Here is a 19,142-nt window from a genome sequence, read left to right as displayed (position 1 = left end):
CATTGACAAAGACAGAATCACCCATCACCCATCGCAGTCAAACGTGGCCACTGGGAGGAAATCCGCCGGGCTTGTCAGAGGCCATGGATGATTCCGGGGCCGCAGCCCACGCGAGAGGCCCCGTCCCACCGGGTCCTCTGAACACACCAGCGAGCAGTCGCAGGAGGTGACCCGGCAGACGGAGGTTCCCCCAGAGTCCCGCAGCGCGAGGAGAGATGCCGCACACCACATGCCCTGGGAGACCCCTCTGCACGGGGCTCACGCGTGTGCAGCCTCGGCTCCAGCAGCCCCGACCTGCGCTCCCCCGGTCGGCGAGCCGCGCTGGCCCTCAGCTCGGGGGGCCTCAGACCCTCCCCATGTGGCCTCCGCGCAGGCCGCCCGGTTCTGAGGGCGTGCACCCCGGGAGAGCCAGACACGCAGCCTCGGGAGTCGGCCGCACTTCGCTGCTGCCACGCTCCCCGCAGAGATCCCGGGAGACTGCGGACCCCCAGCCTTCCTGCGGGGCGTGCAGGGTGGGAGGCAGCGTGGCGGCTTATGTGGGAATATCCAGCCTTCAGTGGGGAGCCGCCGTGCACACACTGGCCGCACGGGCGTGTGTGCACACGTGTGTGTGCACACGTGCTTGGACGGAGGGAAGAGGAGGGACAGGAGGGGCAGGGGTGAGGCAACACCTGCTTGTGGACAAGCCCGCACTACTCTTGAGCCCCTCTGGGTTGTGTGCCCTGGATCCCCACCGTCACCCCTGGGCAGGTGCCCTCGGGACCGCCTGCTTCCAGACAGGGAGGGGTCACATGGCTTGCCCCAGGCCGCGCAGCTGGCGTGGCAGGACCTCTAGGACCGGTTTTCCTCCTGAGCATTTGCTTGCTCTTTCCATGGTGTTTTGCGAACAACGTGAAGTAGGACCCAGGCGTGCGTGGACTTGGGGCTGCTCCCCTCGTGGAAATAAGTGCTCACCTCGTGGTTGTGTGAGGGAGCACCCTAAGGGGAGTGTGAAATTCTCTCTCCAGCAACTGGGGTCCGAGGAAAGTTCTGGAAAGGAGGTTAAGGCAGTGCTGCTGGGGGACCCTGGGAGAAGGCAGGGGCCGGGGGAGCAGGGCGGTCTGGGGGGCGTCCACAGGTGGGCTCCCTGTGCGCCCTCCCCACTCCCCCTGGGTCTGGCCCTCCCCAAGGAAGCTCCGGAGCCCGGACTGGCGGCCGGGGTGTGCCCACCCACCCAGTTCCCTGACCCTGGGCCGCCCATGTCCTCTCCCAGCTGGTGCGGTACAGCGCGGAGGGGCTGCTGCAGCTGGGCCCCCTGGGCTCCACCGCCTTCCTGCCCGACTCCAAGTGCCTGGTGGACGACGGCAGGACCCGCGCTCCCGCCCTGAAGAAGTGCGAGGACGTGGCCCGGCCCGCGCAGCGGCTGTGGGACTTCACCCAGGTCAGCAGGGCTGCAGGGCCAGCCGTGGGGAGGGGCCCGCCGGTCCAGTCACAGCGCTGGGGTGGCCCCACACTCCTGCCTCCTCGGCCCCCGGGGACGGGGTTTAGATGGAAGGCACAGGGTATGGGTGACCCCCAGACGGCCTCGTAGCGGCTACTGGTTGAGCTCCGCTGGAACCAGCCCCTGCCGGGCCCTGGGGCTGTGGGCACGAGGGGTGAGCAGATCTAGCCCCAGAGCAAAGACTCCAGTGGCCTCTGTGGCAGGCATCTGGGAACCGCACCCTGATCCCTAGGGTGCCGCCCGCGCCCAGGGAGGGAGCCTCCAGTGCCTCCCAGCCCCGCTGGCTCTGGGCAGCCGCTGGGCAGCCTCCTGCTTGTCCTTCTGTGCGTCTGGCCTTCCTGCCGGTGGCCCCCTCCAAAGCCCCTCCTGCCCTCTGTCCTCCCTCAGCCCCCCCCCCCACCGCACTGTGCCTCTCCCGGTACCACACACCCTTCTCTGGGTGACCGGACTTTGCCTCCACCGGCTCAAGCTCCGTGGTATGGCCTCCCGTGTGACCCCCCAGTTCAGCCAAGGACGCATGACCTCGCCTGGAACCCTCATCTCCCTCCAGCCCTGAGGAGCACCCGACCCCTCTCCCTAAAACCCACTTGGGTCCGAAATCCCCGTTGTCTCATGGGGCTGCTGCAGCAAATGACCACAGACACGCACGCTCTCGCCATCTTCACGCAGCGGGAGTTCCGTGTGAAACCCGGTGTCTGACTTTCTGCCTCTCTAGCCTCCCCAGGCCCCGTCCCTCCTCCCGCCACCTGCTGTGTCCCCTCCCTGTCTCCACATCTCTCCCCTGGGAGGACAACCACAGGAGGGGAGGGCCACCTGCTCCGGTGTGACCTCATTGTCCAGTCACGGCTGCTCAGACCCTAAGGTCACATTGCCGGTTTGGGGGTGTGGACTTGGTGTGTCTGACCTGCTTGTCTAGAACTCTCCGCCTATGGTACTCTGTTGCAAGGCTCTTGGGACTCTGAGACCTAGGGAGCCACTTCCAGTCTCCCCCGACCATCCGGCCCACGCCCTGAGCTCCTGCCTTCCCCGCCATGGGCAGCAGGTGTCTTCCGGGAGACATGTCTGTCTCCGTCCCCCAATTTCATCCCCACGCGCTCTCTGCCATTGGTCCCACCAAGCAGACTCATGACAGATAAACACTGTTGGGCGACCCTGCCCTCCACGTTGGGGTCTGGGGGTTTCTGGTTGCAGGAGAGGCTGTGGAATGAGCTGTCATGGATGCAGGCACAGCCTGTAAGGGTCAGAGGTCCCCAGGAGGCCCGGCTGGGGTCGAGACAGCGAGAAGGACCTGTTTGAAAAAGAATAGAGAATGTATAGTGTACCGTCCTGGGGTTCTCAGGCTTGGGCCAGAGTCTGGGGGACCAGGGGGTCTGCAGGGGTGACCAGGGGGCAAATTGGACATGACAGGAGGTGGGAAGCACCTGGGGGACCCCTCCATCTGAGGGGCCCCATCTCCCTTGTGTTAGTCACTCCCCAGGAACAAGGCAGGTGACATGGGTGATGGGATGGAGATGCCTGAGGACAGAGGGCCAGGAGGGGACAGAGGGCCAGGAGGGCACTGAGGGCCAGGAGGGCACTGAGGGCCAGGAGGCAGAGGAACTAGGGGGAACAGAAGAACCGGAAGGGGGCAGAGGGATGGGGACCATCCCCCGAGTCTCGGATGACGATCGTGCAGTGACCTGCATGAGGCTTGTCATCACCCCCGCTCCTGAGATGCTCTCAGGACGGGAGCCCTGGGCGTCCATGCTGACTTGGGGCACTTCCCTGCAGAGCGGCCCCATCGTGAGCCGGGACACCGGCAGGTGCCTGGAGGTGGAAATGTCCAAGGACGCCAACTTTGGGCTGCGGCTGGTGGTGCAGAGGTGTTCGGGGCAGAAGTGGACCATCAGGAACTGGATCAAGCAGGGGCGGCACTGACCCCCAGCCCCCCACCCCACACCCCTCCCTGATGCAGACCCTGAGCACCTGGGGAAGGCGGCAGGCTCCCCGGCTGGGCCGGGTGCTGGGACTCAGGCCCCTCCCGCCTACCGCGCCACTGGAACCCAAAGGGCCCCGGCCGTGCCCTGCCCATCCCCGACTGGGACCTCGCCTCGGCTGCCCGCAGGCCATGACCCTGGGACAGCGGGGGCCTCCCTGTGCACTCCGGAGGCAGAGGCCAGGGACTGGCCACCCCTCCAGGAGCACAGACCCTGAAGCCAACTCCAGCTCCAAATCACGTGCCTTTTCTACAGTATTCCTGTCCAGGCCGCCGGGACGGCCAACTGTGCATGTGCTGAAGCCCCCTGTCCATTCCCCCCTCACGGAAGTGACCCCCGTGAACTCAGAGGCCGGCTGAGCTCCCGTCCGCTCCAGGCAGAACTGTGGCCCCTTCCCTCTTCTGGTCATCTAGGGCAAGACCCAGGAGAGCAGAGCAGTGCCCTCGCCGAGGCTGGGGAGCAGGAGCCGGGAGCCGTGGCACCGTGGTCCCCACGATGCCCCCGGCTGGGGAGACAAGGAGACTGTGCTGCTTCGATCCAGCGCAGCACAGAGCTAATGGGACAGAGCTCGTCCCCTTCGCAGGAGTCCCAGCTGCTGGGTCATCCGGGGTCGGGGCCCCTGTTGCAGTGTCTCGCCCGGGGCCAGGAGCCTTCCCTCGTTGCTCTGAGGCAGGGCTCAGCCAATGATGACCCACGGCCCTGCGCCTGTTTTTCTAAATAAAGTTTTATTGGCACATAGCCACACACACGTGTTCATGCATTGGCAGGCACAGCCTTCTTGCTCCAGGGCAGGAGCACAGAGGCTGTCCCGGGGCTCCAAGATGACAGGACCGTGCTCCGTGATTGCAGTGAACACTGCAGGGCCCTGGGAGGGAAGCTGGACACAGCTGCACCTGTCTCCGTCCCCCATCAGACTCTGTGTGCGTCGACACTAGCTGCTCCCTGATAGGACCAGCACCCCCTACTGGCTGCACCCCGAGGCCAGTGGCACCTCGCTGCTCCCTAACTCTGGGTGGAAGTCCTGGGCTGTCCAGCAGCAGGACCTCCAGGCTGGCCTGGCTCACCCAGACAGATGCCAAGCTTCCGCAGACCAAACCGCCCAATCCCCCCCAGTGTGGGTCCCCGATGCCCTTCAGGGGTCACCCAGGGGCAGAACCTGTGGCCTCATCTGTGACTCCCCATTCTTGTCGAGTCGTCTGGAGCCAGCTGCCAGGGTGACTGGACAAGAGGGCTTCACGCCGAGGGCACGTGGGACTCACCTCTTGTCGTCCTGCTGGGGCCAGGCAGCCCACCTTCTGGAGGGGGCAGGGCACCCGGCTGCCCCCCAAGGGAAAACATCACAACCGTCACCCACACCGTGGCTCTTTCCGAAGACGAGGGCATTCTGGGGCAGTGCCGGGGGTCTCAGGCCTGAGACCGCAGCTGCCCTTCCTCGCTCAGGGTCAGAGTCTCTGGGGAAGGTGCGGGCTCTGACCTACTCTTGGGGTCGGGAGGTGTGTGGGTCTTGCATTCGCCGTTCTCTGGCCTCACAGAGACAGTCTGCACCTCACTCTCCCTCATCCCAGACCCCTCCCCCTGCGTCCTGCCCCCTGGGCACCCTTCCTCACCAGCCCCTCCTCCCCTGCTTCTTCCTGGGGTCCGGTCCCCTGCTTCCTGCTGCTGGGGAAGCCCTGACCAGACCCAGCTTCTCCCCAGAGAACTCTCCCAGCTCCAACCCAAGTCCTCCAAAAGCCCTGCTCTGTTTCACATGGAGGCAAACAGCTGGCCAGAGTCCATCTCTCACCAAAGACCCGAGGACACAACAATCCAGGAGTTTCCAAGTGAAGGTGAGACACGTCACAGCCATTGGCATGTGAAGCAGGTTGCCCGTGGTTTAAAATAGGACAATGTCGCCGCTCAAAGTATAAAACTCACGTTAGGCAAACGGACAGTCCCATCCAAGCTGCCGGTTGCGGCCCTGCAGCCTCACAGAAGACGGGGGCCTCTCCACAAACCTCCCGTCCTTCTGGGAGACAAGCACGTTCTGGAAGCCTGGTGGCTGTCGGGTCCTGGCCAGTACCCAGCTCTGGGGACGTGGGTCCCTGGGGGGCGGGTGGGGGAGGGGAGGGCTCTGTCAGCCACAACGGACAAAGCCGCCTTCTTCACGAGGCACGGTCGGTGTCACGGAGCTCCTCCAGCCCTGACTGCCTTGGGAGCAGCCCTTTTCCAGAACAACCCGGGAATCCAGGGGCATAACTCAATCCAGAGTCCCGTCCCGCCAAAGCAGCTTCCGCCAGGTCGCACTGTGGACACGGCCCTGCCCGGTTTTGTGGTCACCGCGTGGCGGGGCCGTGGCAGGTGGGCGTCCCCATCGGTGCAGGTCCCCACTGTCCTAACTCACGGTGACACGCACGCCGCTGGGGCCCCACCACCATGGTCCATGGGCTGTCCTGAGGTGAACGCAGCCCCTCAAACTCTCTGACCTCCCTGTCACCTCTAGGGGTGTCTGCAAGCCGGACCAGACCCACCTGGCAGAGTCAATTTTTACATTTTCAGGAGTTTTGTGAACCGGTTGTGAAATGCAGCTATTACCAAAAGTAAATGATATGAACCTACCATTCAATAAACTCCATTGAAAACAAAAATAAGCAACCCTCGAAACTCATCACTGACTTCCCTCTTGCCGTGATTTGCGTCTGTCCCAAGGCGCAGGTGAGGGCGCGCCCCAGGTGGCAGGCTGGTGGCCAGCAAGGGTCGTCGGTGGAAACACTCTTCAGTGGGAGCAGTCCGCACCACACACCAGGCCGGGGTTGCGGAGAGCCGCTGCCGGACAGCCACCAGCACCCCTCTGTTGGCGTCCCAGCCCCCGCCCCACAGACGCTTCCCTGCCGCATGACACAGGCGGCTCAGAGAAGGCCTCCGGCCAGACAGTCTCCTCTCCCAACCTGCCTGGGAAGGTGCCGGTGAGCACTCTGGGAAGAAGGCGGAGGAAGAGGGGGAAGGAGGAAGGAAAGAGGGGAGAAATAGGTTTAAACCTGCAATCCCACTTCCTCCTTGAAATGACCCTCAGTAGTGCTGAGAACTCGTGTGTCCGTTTTACAGGCGGGGAAGCAGAGGCTCGGAGGACCGAGCTGGCCAGGCGGCAGGCCCGCCCTCTCCCCGGGGAGGTCCAGGGGTGCGTCTCGGCTCCGCTGCATCCCAGACCTGTGCCCCTGCACCCTGCCTGGCCGCCCAGCATCGTTTTCTCCCTTTCTGAGCGACAGTCATGTTCGAGCTGCAGAGATACAAGCAAGTAGAACTTAATGATACTTAATAGCAGGTCCTCTTCTTCTGCTAAAGCAATTACAAATGGGCTCTGCCACGAGTTCAGAAAAATCCATGTTTTCGTTTAGAACGGTTCGCTGGTAACTGGACCTGATGACCAGCGGGCTTGGGCCGGGCTGCGGACGGGCAGCGGCTTCTGATGAGAGGCCGGAGAGCACAGACATTGTCTGTTTCCCTGCTCTTGATGCAGATAATGCGCATCAGAACTTAATTGTGTCTCGTGAAAATGCTCATGGCTCCCGTGAATCTCCATTTACGTTTGAGACCCACGGAGCGCGTGGACTCCGTGGGAAGCGGGGGTCTGGCCCAAGGGTGGGGTCCCCAAGAGAAGGGCAGGGGAGTGGGTGGGCGGGGGAGCAGGTTGGGGGGAGCATGCAGCAGGGCAAGGGAGTGGAGGGGAGGGTGCTGGGGAGCGGGAGGAGTAGGGGGGGTGGGGAAGGGGAGGGGCAGGGGGAGGGGAGGGGAGAGCCTGGCTGGGGCTGGCCCCAGACCCTCGATTCACTGGGATGAAGAAGACGATTGGAGCCCTGGATGCTCCCCCACCCCCCGCGGCAGTGGCCTCAGGACAAAGAAATGGGATGGAGGGGCGTGGGGGGGGGCGGGCACACTGGGCTTTGCAGCCTCCTCTGCAGGCCCCCTGGTGCCCAGGCAGTGCTGGGGTCCCTGACCCAGTTCCAGGCGCAGGGAGGGGCCCGGGATGTGTGGGTCCTGCCGAAGCGCGCTCTGGGCACTGGCGAACAACAGGGCTGAACCCCAGAAGGATGCCGGGGGGCAGGGCGGTGGGAGGCAGGGGCCGGGGGAGCTGAGCCCTGGGCACCACTGGGCTGGACAGGCCGGTTCTAGGGCAGAGACCCGCTCCAAAACCCGGAAGGACCCCTGCTGGCATAAATGCGCGCTGAGACCCCCTCACCTGACCGAGCCCTGTGGGTAGGTCCTGCCCACAGGCCCCACAGCCCTTCCCAAACCCAGTGGGAAACTCGGCCCCCAGGGGCTGAGTACAGGGGGGCTGGGCCACGCGTGCGCCTGGCTCTCGGGTGGTTCTCGCAGGGTCCGGCCCAGGCTGCTCCCTGAAGGCTTACAGGGCCAGTAGGGAGTTTACGGGGGTTTTCCGACCAATTCTCGCGAGCTTCCTGCCCAAATCCATACCAGTTTAGGCAGAAAGCTCTCCAGAATTGGCCTGCGTTTTGCGACGATTCAGACTGCGCTCACGTCCGCTGCTCACAGCGCTTTCTGGCTCGGCGCGTGTCGCGGTCATCCAGGAACTCGGCCCGGGACACGCGGCTCCCGTGAGGGCCGCCGCACAGGGGAGCTTTCCGGGGGCAGAGTCAAGGGAGGGGGTCCGACTGACCATCAGCCTCCGAGTTCCGGCCCGGTGTGGCGCTGGAGGTGGGGGAGGCCTCCGTGGTGTGGGGCGTGCAGGTGTCTCCCCTTTGAGGGTTCTGCGCAACTCCCAACCGCCCAGTTTCCTCCTGGGTCGCAGGCGGAGTCCTGGGGTGCGGCTCAGGGGTCCCCAATCTGGATGGCTTGAGGGCCAGTTCTCTGGGGATGGAAGCCTGAAAACACAACCTAGAGTTAGGCCTTCAGGGCATGGCAGGCCCAGTCTGCCAGTCGCTGGGGCGGGCTCCCCTGGCCTGCTCACAGACTCTGGAAGCACGTCTGAGCACACGGCCTGGAGCAGCCAGTCCTGAAAGGGGCAGGAGCCCCCCAGCAGGCAGGGCCTCCCCCACCGCCCGCCGCCCCAGCGCGAGCCCAGAGTACGCCCAAGATTGCTGGCCCATCCGACGTTGCCCTGAACGTGACCTGTGACCTGTGACATGGAGCCTGAGGCCCCTCTGGACCTGCGCCGGGATCTCAGGCAGTGGCCAGTGCCCTGAAGCCTCTTGGGCGGCCCTGGCAGGAGCAGGGTCTAGTGGTCAGCTCCGACCATGACTGGCCCCGGGGGAGCCTGGCTGGTCCCTGCATCTACCCCATGGGGCTGTTGTTTCCTGGATGGTCAGTTCTCTAAAAGGAAGGAAGAGAGCCCCACTGAGTGGCTTTCTCACGTGACTCCAGGCAGCCGGTGGCCGTCCCCCCCGGGGCTGGTGAAGTTTGCCTGGGTCGGGTCCTGGAGCCTCCCGGAGACTCAGAAAAGGGACGTCCCCCCATCTCCCAGACCATCCGAACTTTGTTTCAGAAGTCACTGCTCTGTGCCCCGAGCCCCAGGGGCCGTGCTGCCTCAGGACAGCTGGCCGAGTGGCCACACAGAACGGGAGCCAGCAGTCAGGGACTCCTGCTGTGGCTCAGCACGGAGAACCGAAACAGGAGGGACCTCTCTCAGGCCCCCGGGACCTCAGGCTGCGGAGTCCCCACGTTGCCTCGGGGCGTGGCTCGTCCCGGGGCTCCGGGTCAACATGGGGAAGGGCTCTCCTCAGAGCCCGGGGCGGTGCTTTCAGCAGCTTCCAGAAAGTCTCGGGTGTCCCAAAGAGGAAGGGACTCCAGACCACACATCAGGCACAGGGCAGGCCTTGTGGCATGGTGTTGCGCTCCCTCCCGGTCCCACTGGCCCAGGGCTCTGAGCTCCTAGAGCTCCTAGGGCTTAGTGCTGGTCCCAGGACCCTCAGACATTGAGGTCCTTAAGAGGTCAGGGAGACCGCGGCCCATCTGGGCACCAGGAACGTGGACATCCCACGGTGGGCGCTCTGGGGGCATGGAGTGAGACTGCAGGGGACGTGCTGAGACATCCCTCAAAACGAGTGAAGATGGCTCTGGTGCCGGCCCCCTTTCTTCCTGGAGGCCTCCCACAGGCTGGAGTCAGGCTCACCTCCAAAGTCAGAAACCGTCCTTGGGAAGCAGGACTTACTCCTGAACCACACTGGGTTGACCCTCTCCCTCCAAGGCCCGAGCCCAAAGAATCTGGTGGACGCAGACTTCCAGAAGCTCCCCACTCTCGCCCCTGCCCCTGAGTGCCCACCCCATGCTCCTCCCCTGAACCCACAGAGAATGGCCTGTCCCAGTGAGCGAGGACAAGACCGGGGTCACTTGTGAAAATGGCTGGAAGACCATCAAAGCGGCTCCTCTCTGCGGCGGGAAGGGCCGCACAGAGCCACAGTGCACCCTGCCAGGACGCCCAGAGCCGGCAGGTGACAGGCGCTGCCCCAGCGCGGGGGAGATGGAACCCGGCGAGGGGCAGAGGGCTAGTGAGCCCCAGCGACGACTCGCTCAGCAGTGCCTCCCGTGGACGTAGACAGGCCCGTGAGGAGGCCCCCCCTGTGCCAGGATCTGTGGGGCCCCCAAGACCGTGTCCACTTGGAGCCTCAGCAGGTGGCCTTGTTAGGAGTAGGTCATCGCAGGTTTAAGGAGTTCAGATGAGATTGGCTGCGGGTCAGGTGGGTCCTGACCCATGACTGGGGTCCTTGCCGGGGGAGGTGAGGACGCAGACACACGCGGAGGGAGGAAGCCCAGGAAAGACGGAAGCGGGAACGGGAGGGACGCAGCCGCGAGCCCGGGAACGGCCAGGACATCGGCGGCCCCAGAGCTGGAGGAGACCGGGAATGGCATCTCCCTATGGCCTCCGAACCGGCCCACCGACACCCTGACCGCAGACCTCCGGGCCCCAGACAGACAGGCTGCTTTCAGCCACCGGCGGCGGTCCTTTGGCACGGCAGCCCCGGCGCGGGTTCCCACCTTAGACACGCGCGAGGTGATGTGTTCCCGCGCCGCGGGGACACGGCAGGCGCTGCAGTGCTGGGGGGACCCGTCTGCCCGGGGCTGACCTTTCGTTTGTACCCCCGGCGCTTCTCCCCTCCCAGACGCTGCGACCTCCCGCAAGGGAAACACACGTGTGGCATTCGTGCGTCAAGTGTCGAGACCCATGAGCGGGGGCGATGCCTCCCGCGACGCCAGAGTCGCACTGAGTGCCCACCACCTGGCCTCCTCCCGCGACGGCAGTGACGGGGAGCACCTGCGGTCTGCACCCTGAAAAACCACCATCCAGGTGCTGCCGACGAGACCCAAGCCCGTCCCTCCTCCGGCCCCCCGTGCTGCGCCGGCACCCACGCCCACCCTGCTTTGTCGCCGGGGCTCCCGCCGTCCTGCAGGCACACGGGGCGCCGGGTCCCCTCCCGCCAAGGCTGAGCAGGGTGGGTATGGCCGTCTCTCCCGGGGTTGCCAGTGAGCGTGTCCTCGCAGGCTGTGGAGTGCCCATTTTCACATCTCTGTGGCTTGTGTTGGCGCGCTCACCGTTGAAAGGGGCCCCCAGCGGGGAGGGGAAGTGTGCACTCCTAAGCCCAAGAAGGCTGCTGTGGGCCGGCGGGGGAAATGCGGGGGTCTCCCGTGCTTTGTTCAGGGGGAGCTATAGCTGTTGGCAGAGGTCGATGGTGCTGAGTCGACAGCGTAGATTAAATAAGGCATCTTCCCACAGAAACACACCACACAAAGCCATCTTTTGGTCCGCGAACAGAAGTGTGACCCGAGGCCCTCAGGAACGTCATTGCGTGTCGCCAGGAGCCACGGCCCAGCGTCCGCTGATGGGCCCTCGCAGGGACTGCACGGAGTGTGGTGACCACAATGAGGACTGTGTGTTTGTCTGCACAGCGAGAGGAAGTGCCACTCTTCTCTAGAGGTCAGTGAAGGTCAAGGTGTGACTCCTGGCTCGGGGCCCGGCCACGCGCAGCTGTGCTGGGACTGTCCCGTCCGGCACAGCCAGGATGGGGAGTGTCTTGTCCGTCACGCCCGCAAGGCCGTGAACTCAGGCCTGGAAGAGTGACAAGGAGGCCCCCGACATCGCAGGCTGTTTCCACCGCCAGAGGAAGGGGCCTCAGAAATTCAGGGGTTTCGAGCCGCGGAGTCCCTTCTGGCGCACGGATGCCCGGGTGTGCCCTGGGGAGGCGCAGAGCTCGGGGTCTGAGAGCAGGGGTGGGGGACGAGGTGATGAGGGGCCGCATAGAGCAGGCAGCCCGGCGGCCAAGGGCCCCCCCAAGGCTTCCATGGCCTGAGCTAGACCCATGGGCCCGTGTTGCTTCCTCCTGCTGAGACGAACGGCCCCTGCGCCGGTGGCCGACGCTAATTACGCTGACAACCTTGATAATTGCACCGTGACGGCTCGGGGACAGTAGGATGAGGAGGCTTGTTTGTGGTTTCTTCTGCTCTTTTAAGCACCCGATAGTCATCTTAAAATTAAATTAAAGCGGCTTATCGGTACTAATTCCCGTCGAAAGGGCCATCTTTCTTCCGGACTAATTGACAGCGGGTAGCCTGCGGCCCTCTGACGTGGCTCTCGGGCGCTGTGGGCCCGGCGCTGCTGGGGGGCTTTGAAGTGACCCCTTTCAACCTGCGTTCATTTCTCCCCCAGAGTAACAGTCGCCTGGGCCCCAAGCCTTGTCCTTCAGACCCTCAGAACTCGCCTTCACGGTGGTGTCCATCGCGTGGGGCCGAGTCCTCCCTGGTGGACTTGCCCTTGCGTGTCCTCGGCAGGGAGAGTGGGGGGCTCACCGCAGAGACCGCCCCCCATGCCGCTCAGAGGATGGACACAAGCCTTCACTCACACCCGTCCCACGGCAGAAGCCACCTGGAGTCACCTGCACAAGATAAGAAGAAACAGCCCAGCAGTCCTCAGCACACGCATGCAAAGACAGACTGGGAGAGAATAACCCTAAGAATAGAGGAAAATCCCCAAAAGTGCTCCTCCTGGGAAGAACGTAAAAAGACAACGTTTTAAACTTTTTTTTTTAAATTATTTATTTTACACGTTTAAGAAGGGCTTAGAGATTAGAAGGCAGGACTTAAGAATGAGGTGAAAACTACAGATTTCAGAGTTGAAGAAACAAAACATGGCTCAACAACCCCACAGAGCAGCCGGGGATCGGCCAGGCCAGAATTTCGCCTCTGATGAGGAGGAAAGCTCAACGCAGGCACACTGATGACAGATTGTTTCTCAACACCTAAAAGGAAGTAACAGAACGGAGCTGCCAGATTTCCACAAGCCGTAGGAAACGACACTGCATAAGGACGGCGGTTGTCACCGGACAGGAAAACCAGCCACAGATGTGCCAGAGGTGTCCCCTGACATGAGTGAGGGCCCGCTGCTCAGCTTGTGGACTGGGACAATGTCCTGGACATCACGCACCCATGCCTGCTGCAGGACCCCACATCGGAGGCCACCCACGCTGGGCACAGGGCACTGGGGACCCCTCCTGTGGCTGATGGACAGAAACTGTGGGTGGTACGCTCCAGCATGCACCCGCCCAGGACAGCCAGAGAGCAGACCCCGAGCAGCAGAGGAGAGAACTGAGGTCTAGGGGCATTGCCCTGGGACAAAGAGACCACATGCAAGCCAGAGCCCATCCTGGGAGGGGACCAGGGAAGCCCATATGACGCCCCTCCCGAGCATGCCGGAGGGAAAAGCCACAGCCCCTGTGGAGTGCAGACGCTATGGGCAGCTCTGCTCGGGAATGAGACAACACCGGCTAAACAGACCCACTCCTAGAAGAGCACAGACCACCACAGCGCACCCTGTGTGGAGCCCTCAGGTTATCCCGTGGCCCCTGGGAGCCCGCATCTACACAGCGCTGCTGCGGAATGAGCCAGCCCAGAGCGGAGGGTGCGGAAACCTCCCCTTGTCCCTCACTACGGCGCTCTGAGGAAGGGGCTGGTATTAAGCCCCACTTTACAGGTGGAGAAACTGAGGCATAGAGCACGGCTGTACCTTGTCTGAAGTTACGTTATCGGGCCAGGTTGGATTGGTCAGGGTTCTCCAGAGAAGCAGAACCGAGGGGAGGGAGGGAGGGAGAGTTGGGTGGGTGACAGGCATAACAGGAAACTTATTGTGAGGAATTTGCTCATGGAGGCAACAGCCTGGTGGGCAGGGGAGAGCTGGGTATTTGGTCCAGCAGTGGGCAGTGAACAGAGCAGTGGTCCACTAGGGAAAGGGGCGGACTGGTGGGCGGGGCAGGGGCTGGCAGCGGGGAGGAGGTCTGTCTTCCTCTGGCACCTGCTCTGTCTACACGGCCTGCCCCCTCTGCTGTGTCTGGCGTCACCCTCTGAAGCGGCCCCACCAAGTGCGGGACCTGCCCGTGTTGTGTCTGCCACCCAGCTTTTTCATCAAGCCAACACCTGCCCCCTCTCCAGGTCACCCGTGCCTGGCCTGTGCCCGCCGCGGGGTCTGCACTCCACCTGTCACCGTGGCCTCGGCTCCTGGCCCCTCACAAGACAGACCCTTCTGTGCCCGTGTGAGGATTCGCCCAGCGCGGGAAGCCTGGTGTCGAAACTGTGTGTCCACGTGGCTGGCAAAGGGATCATCCCACTTTTGAAGCTTTCAAAGCCCAAACCAATCGGGATGTGGAAATAGGCACTGGGCCAGGCAGCAGCGGGGTGGGGGTGGGTGGGTAGAGGAGCTGCACCCTAGAAATAGCACGTCTGTCCCCTGCCCCTGGCCAAGAAAGAAGAGCATCCTCTGGATGCCAAGGACACCAAGGCTGCGGCCACACCAGGGACTGAGAGGCAGGAAGGACCCCCTCCCAGAGCCTCAGGGGCAGTGCAGGCTGGCCACACCCTGACTTTGGACTTTGGCCTGATCTTTGGAGACATCAACTGTGGTGGCTTGTGGTGACATCCCTGGGATCAGGTACATGCAGTGTGGTCATCTATGAGGGGGTCCCGGGGGATGGCCCCGTGGAGCTCGGGGTCCACCCGGAACCCCGTCCCCTCCCCGTTTCACAGAGCAATTTTGCCACCATCTTCGATTTGTCCCCGTCTGGGGAGGCCCGGCTCCAGGGACCCACCAAGGCATTTCCTCCCGAAACACACAGTTTCTCCCGGAGATGGATTCTGAACATATTTTCTCTTTTCCTACCATCTGCCGCAAACAACACTCCGTCAGATGGCGCCTTGTGTTTCCTGTTGTTTAATGTGCTCACGGCACTTGGTATTTTATCCCCGTTTGAAGAAACTAAACCAGGCATGTTTCCACCAATGGACCTGGGAGTTCTCATCAGCCCCAGATGGAAGAAAACGCAAGATCGAAAAGCCAGGTCCTCTGGCATCTGCGTTCCTGCACCAGACTGTCCTTTTCTAACAAATCCCTTTTGTACAAAACCCTATCTCTCAGTCGTTTGTTTGTGACTCAGGAATCTGGTCTTATTTGTGGAAGAATGGAAGTGTCTTTGCCCAGGAAGGCAGAGACCCACTCTGGGAGAGGGCACCAGTTAAGGATCACACTCAGCTGGTCAAAATAGGTGCTTTGCAATTTACTTTTTTTTCTCACTGCCAAGTCCCTTGGGAAGCATTACAGCGCTTCCAGGAGATCAGACTCTCTCCTGGTGATCTCAAGATGGCTGCTGCAGCTCCAGCCATCACGTGCACTTTCTAGGCAATGGAAATGAGGAAGGGGAAGGAGAAGAGAGTGGAGGCCTAGATCAGAAGGACCCAGGATTTCCCAGAAGGCCTCAGGAGACTTCTGCTTTTGTCTCCTGGGTTAGATTCATGTGGCCACCTCCAGCTGAAGGGAATCTGATAAGCTCGTTGACTTAATTAGAGAAAAGGAAACAGGGCTGGATGGATGCCGGTAAGCCAGTCTAAAGCGTGGTCACCCCGTGGTTCTGAGCAGGGGGTGGGGGGCAAACCCTTGCTGCCACCCCATTGTTGCCCCACCTGCTGCCTTTCCGGAAGGCCCAGGAAGTTTCCGGATTGTGGAGATTGGGCCCCAGGGGCACAGGGTGTACATTTCAGGAACAGAGGGTTTGGCACAGGCCCCTTGGAGGCGCCAGACACCCCAGGCAGCCCCCTTCATGGCTCGCCCAGGCTCCCTGCCCCAAACACCTGTTCCTTGGCAGGGATAGCAGGGTCTGCACCCAGGAGTCCACCAAAGGAGCATGCGGCTGCCGGCGCACAGTAGGACAGCATCAGACCTGGCTGCTATTTCTCGAGGTGGGGACAGACAACTTTAAAAATGTCCGGAGGAGCCTGGGCGGGCTGCCATCCTTGTGGGCTTGTAGCCTTTCCCAGCAGTGGCCTGGCCACGTCCAGCATGCTTGCCACAGCAGCCCCTGTCCCTCAGGGTCTCGGCTTCACCCTAGAGGGACCCCAATGGTCCCTGGTACAGGGTCGTTTCCCTCCAGACCCCCATTGTCCCTTTTGCTGTCAGGTACCACCCCCCAGGCCGCCCTGTGCCCCAGCAAAGAGCCCCCACCTGCATGTGCCACCAGAGTTCCCGGCCACATGGCCTTCGTGGCACCGACTTCCCCTCCCCACCGCACCCCCAGTATTTCCCGGTCGTCCCAGTGTGTTCCATTCTCGGCCTGTGGGGGAACAGCAGCTGCCTTCCTGGGGGGCTCCTCCTCCAGCACCCACACGCAGGAGATGCTCGGCTAGGGTGTCTAGTGGGTCTGCCGATCTCAGGACGAGGCAGCCCCCACGCTCCCCTCTGAGCAGGAGGCTGCGGCGGGGAGGGAAGCGGATGTCGGGGAAGCCAAACCACGATCCTTCCACCAAGCCACCGACTGCCTGAACTGCCAGCTGCCTGTTGTTTCCTCGCGAGCTCTTAGATCTTTAAAGGAAATCCGATTTCTTATTGTTCCCCCCGCTGACCATGGGTGCAGCTTGAGGTCTGACAGCGAGGGGCAGAGAACTTAGCTCCCAGAAACCCAGGAAAATAAATGTGTAATTAAGAATCTCTGTAGCCATCCAAAAGGCTAATGAATGGGCACTTTCGGCAGTGCAGGGAGAGGGTTTCGATCTTTAAGTGTAGCAAATTGAACTCCGAGTCCAATCTCCAGACCAAAGACCTGCCCATGGAGCGATAGCCAAGAAACACTCCTCAGTGCAGACTCTGTCCCAGGTACGGATTGGGACCAAAGAAATAAAATGTCACTCGAAATCAATCCGAGCAGGGGCTTCTGATGAAAGGGGTTTCGGCTGTCTCCTCATCAAATGCCAGGCTGGTCTGTAAATTCTCCATCCGGCAGGGGAGTGGGGGGAGATGGAGAGTGAGGCTCAGATGCCCGCAACCCCCAGCCCCCAACAAGCCCGGGGCTGCCCGCATCCCCCGACCCAGCTAGCGGAGGGGTCCAAGCCTCAGAGACTCAAAGGTCCCGCTGCCTTGGCTCTCCTTTTGGAGAGAGACCTGGGGGAGGGCAGGAGGTGGGAACATGCTTTTGGGAAGCCTACGGTCCTTCCACCCACAGTGCCCCCTACAAGCCCCGTCCCACCCCTCATGGCTCCCACCCCCTTGAGATGGCCCAGAAGCACAGCCCTGCACAAGACAGACCCAAGGTCTTGCCCCAGATGCGCTGGTCAGTGTCCTAGCTTGAGGGCCACACCGTGAAGGTGTCTGGGACTCCTGGTGCCTGGAACAGCAGATACATAGTTGCTGGAACAGCCTAGCCCCCAGCTCCTGGCAGCAGCGCCCCCTGTTCCCCAGCTTAGCACAGGACAGGACCGGAGGGGGTGAAGCCCCAGGGAGCCGTGGGAAAGGCCTCGTCTGCGCCCTTGGAATCAGCAGGCAGGGGAACCCCATGAGCCCGCATGTCTGCATTTCTAAGCAGCCCCATGCTGTGGGTCCCAGGCCCCTGCTCTGAGCGACAAGGCGGAACCCAGAGGGAAAACCGCATCACTGGGCCAGCCCCAGGCCGGCCAGCTATGCCCACACCCTTCAGTGGGAAAGCAGGTGTCTTGTCCCCCAACTCCCTGATCCTTGCCTGCTGCCACCCTGTTCACAGGGACATGAAATGCCATTCCCAGGTGATGTAGGAAAGACATTAGGGTTTGACGCTGAAGGCCAAGAAAGAATTCGTGAGATAGGTTACAGGTGGAGGCCGTCTGCGGTCCTGCAATCAGCCCCATCCAAGCCCGATGACACGAGGCACCTGTGCCCCCTGAAGGCCCATCTGCACGCAGCTGCTCTGACTTTCCAGCATGAGTGGCCGCTGGCCGGCCCGTGACCCCGCCGCGAACGACCCCGGGGGCGGTGGAGGCCGGGGAAGCCGGGACCCGCTGGGCGGACAGGCCCAGCCGAGATGGGCGCCGCCGCCTGCCAGCCGCCAGCCGGGACAGTCTCGGGCCCGGGAGGCTCTGCGGCTGCGTCTGGAAGGGCCGAGGTCCACGCGCCGACACGCCCCTTTCCCCGCACAGGTGGGCGCGTGCCTAGCGCGCATGCGTGACCGCGCAGGTGTGAGGAGCCCGGGACTCCGCAGAGGGCGAGCTCGCAGGGCAGCTGGGGGAGGCGAGCGGCCGCCGGTCCGGGCCTCCGCTGATTCCCGGCCCCGGGCGAACAGTCCTGCGCCTGCTTGTCCCCCGGAGGTAAGGCTGGAGGAGCCGGGTCTGCCCTGGTCCCCGGGGCGGGGGCGGGGGCGGGGGTCGGGGGGCGGCCGGCGGGGTGTGTCCCAGCAGCGACACCTGGGAGCCTGGACGCCAGGTCGCCCCGGAGCCCTCCGGGCAGGCAGCCGGTTGCAGGCGCGCAGACTGCGCCGGTGCGAGCTGTCCCCCAACCAAGGGCTGGGGGTGCCCGTTTTATCCCGGAGGCCGCTGGGGTGAGCCCGGCGACCCCGAATCCCCACGGGCTCCCAGGCCCTCGGCGGGCTGGCGCGGGGCTCCCTGGGCGAGCTCGGGCAGCCCGGGGCCTGGAGCCCAGCATCTGGTGCGGGTGGGGGGCGGGGGTGGGGGCCGCCTCGTGAGAGTGGCCTGGGGGGGGTCGGTGGCATCGGCCTGTTCCCGCACACAAATGCGTGGGTTGCCCCTGCAGGCAGAGTGGACGGGTCTGGAGGCCTCGCGAGGACGGACTCCGGCGGCGACCTCGGCGGCGGCAGGAGAGAACCCCTGGAGCCTTGTTTGCGGCGGAAGCCCGGGCCTTGCGCACAGTGAGTGCACCTGGGCTGGACTGGCCCGTGGCCGGGGCTGCCTCCAGGGGAACTTCAGGGCTGGGTTCCCTCCACGGTGGACACAAGGCAGAGGGGCTGGAGACAGACCCGGGCTCCCGGGATGGTGACGGGGTGAGTGCCGGGCAGGCGTGAGGCCCACAGGTCAGGGGAGCCCGGGGCCTGGAACAGGGGCGGTCAGGCGAGGTCGGGGCAAGGAGCAGACCCGTGTGCCCCCCCCATCTGCCCAGGTCCAAGCCCAAACCTGCACAGACGCACGCGTGTCCCCCTGAGGTCTGTGGGGTTTCGGTGCTGGGAACGCTCTGACCATGGTCTGTGTCCTCCTGGCTCTTGTGGCTGCCGGGGTGTGCCTGATCCACTTTTTTAGGATCGGATTCCAGTGTGGCCGCCCCACAATGTGGTGCGTTTCAGGCGTGCAGTGCTGGGACTCAGCCCTTCCACACACGGCCCCGTGCTCCTCAGGGGAGGTGCTCTCCTGATCCCCTGGTTCCCTCCCCACCCCCCACCCCTGCTGAGCACCCCTTCGCTCTGGCCCTC

At 63.3% G+C, this 19,142-nt stretch overlaps 1 protein-coding gene across 2 annotated transcripts in view; it reads left to right on the top strand.

Moving 5' to 3' along the window:
• Positions 1 to 3,406, top strand: part of GALNT9 (polypeptide N-acetylgalactosaminyltransferase 9) — a 74,922-nt gene extending 71,516 nt beyond the window's left edge. For both annotated transcript variants that reach the window (XM_044241028.1, XM_044241029.1), the window contains 2 exons: positions 1,253 to 1,420; positions 3,251 to 3,406. In XM_044241028.1, coding sequence (XP_044096963.1) covers positions 1,253 to 1,420; positions 3,251 to 3,397 — 315 coding nt within the window. In that variant the 3' untranslated portion in view covers positions 3,398 to 3,406. The remainder of the gene's footprint in view (positions 1 to 1,252; positions 1,421 to 3,250) is intronic.
• The last annotated feature ends 15,736 nt before the right edge of the window (positions 3,407 to 19,142 follow it).

Source organism: Neovison vison, chromosome 3, assembly GCF_020171115.1.
Source record: "Neovison vison isolate M4711 chromosome 3, ASM_NN_V1, whole genome shotgun sequence".
NCBI lineage: Eukaryota > Metazoa > Chordata > Mammalia > Carnivora > Mustelidae > Neogale > Neogale vison.
Note: the sequence above shows the minus strand (reverse complement) of the source record. Positions and strands in the feature narration are given on the sequence as shown.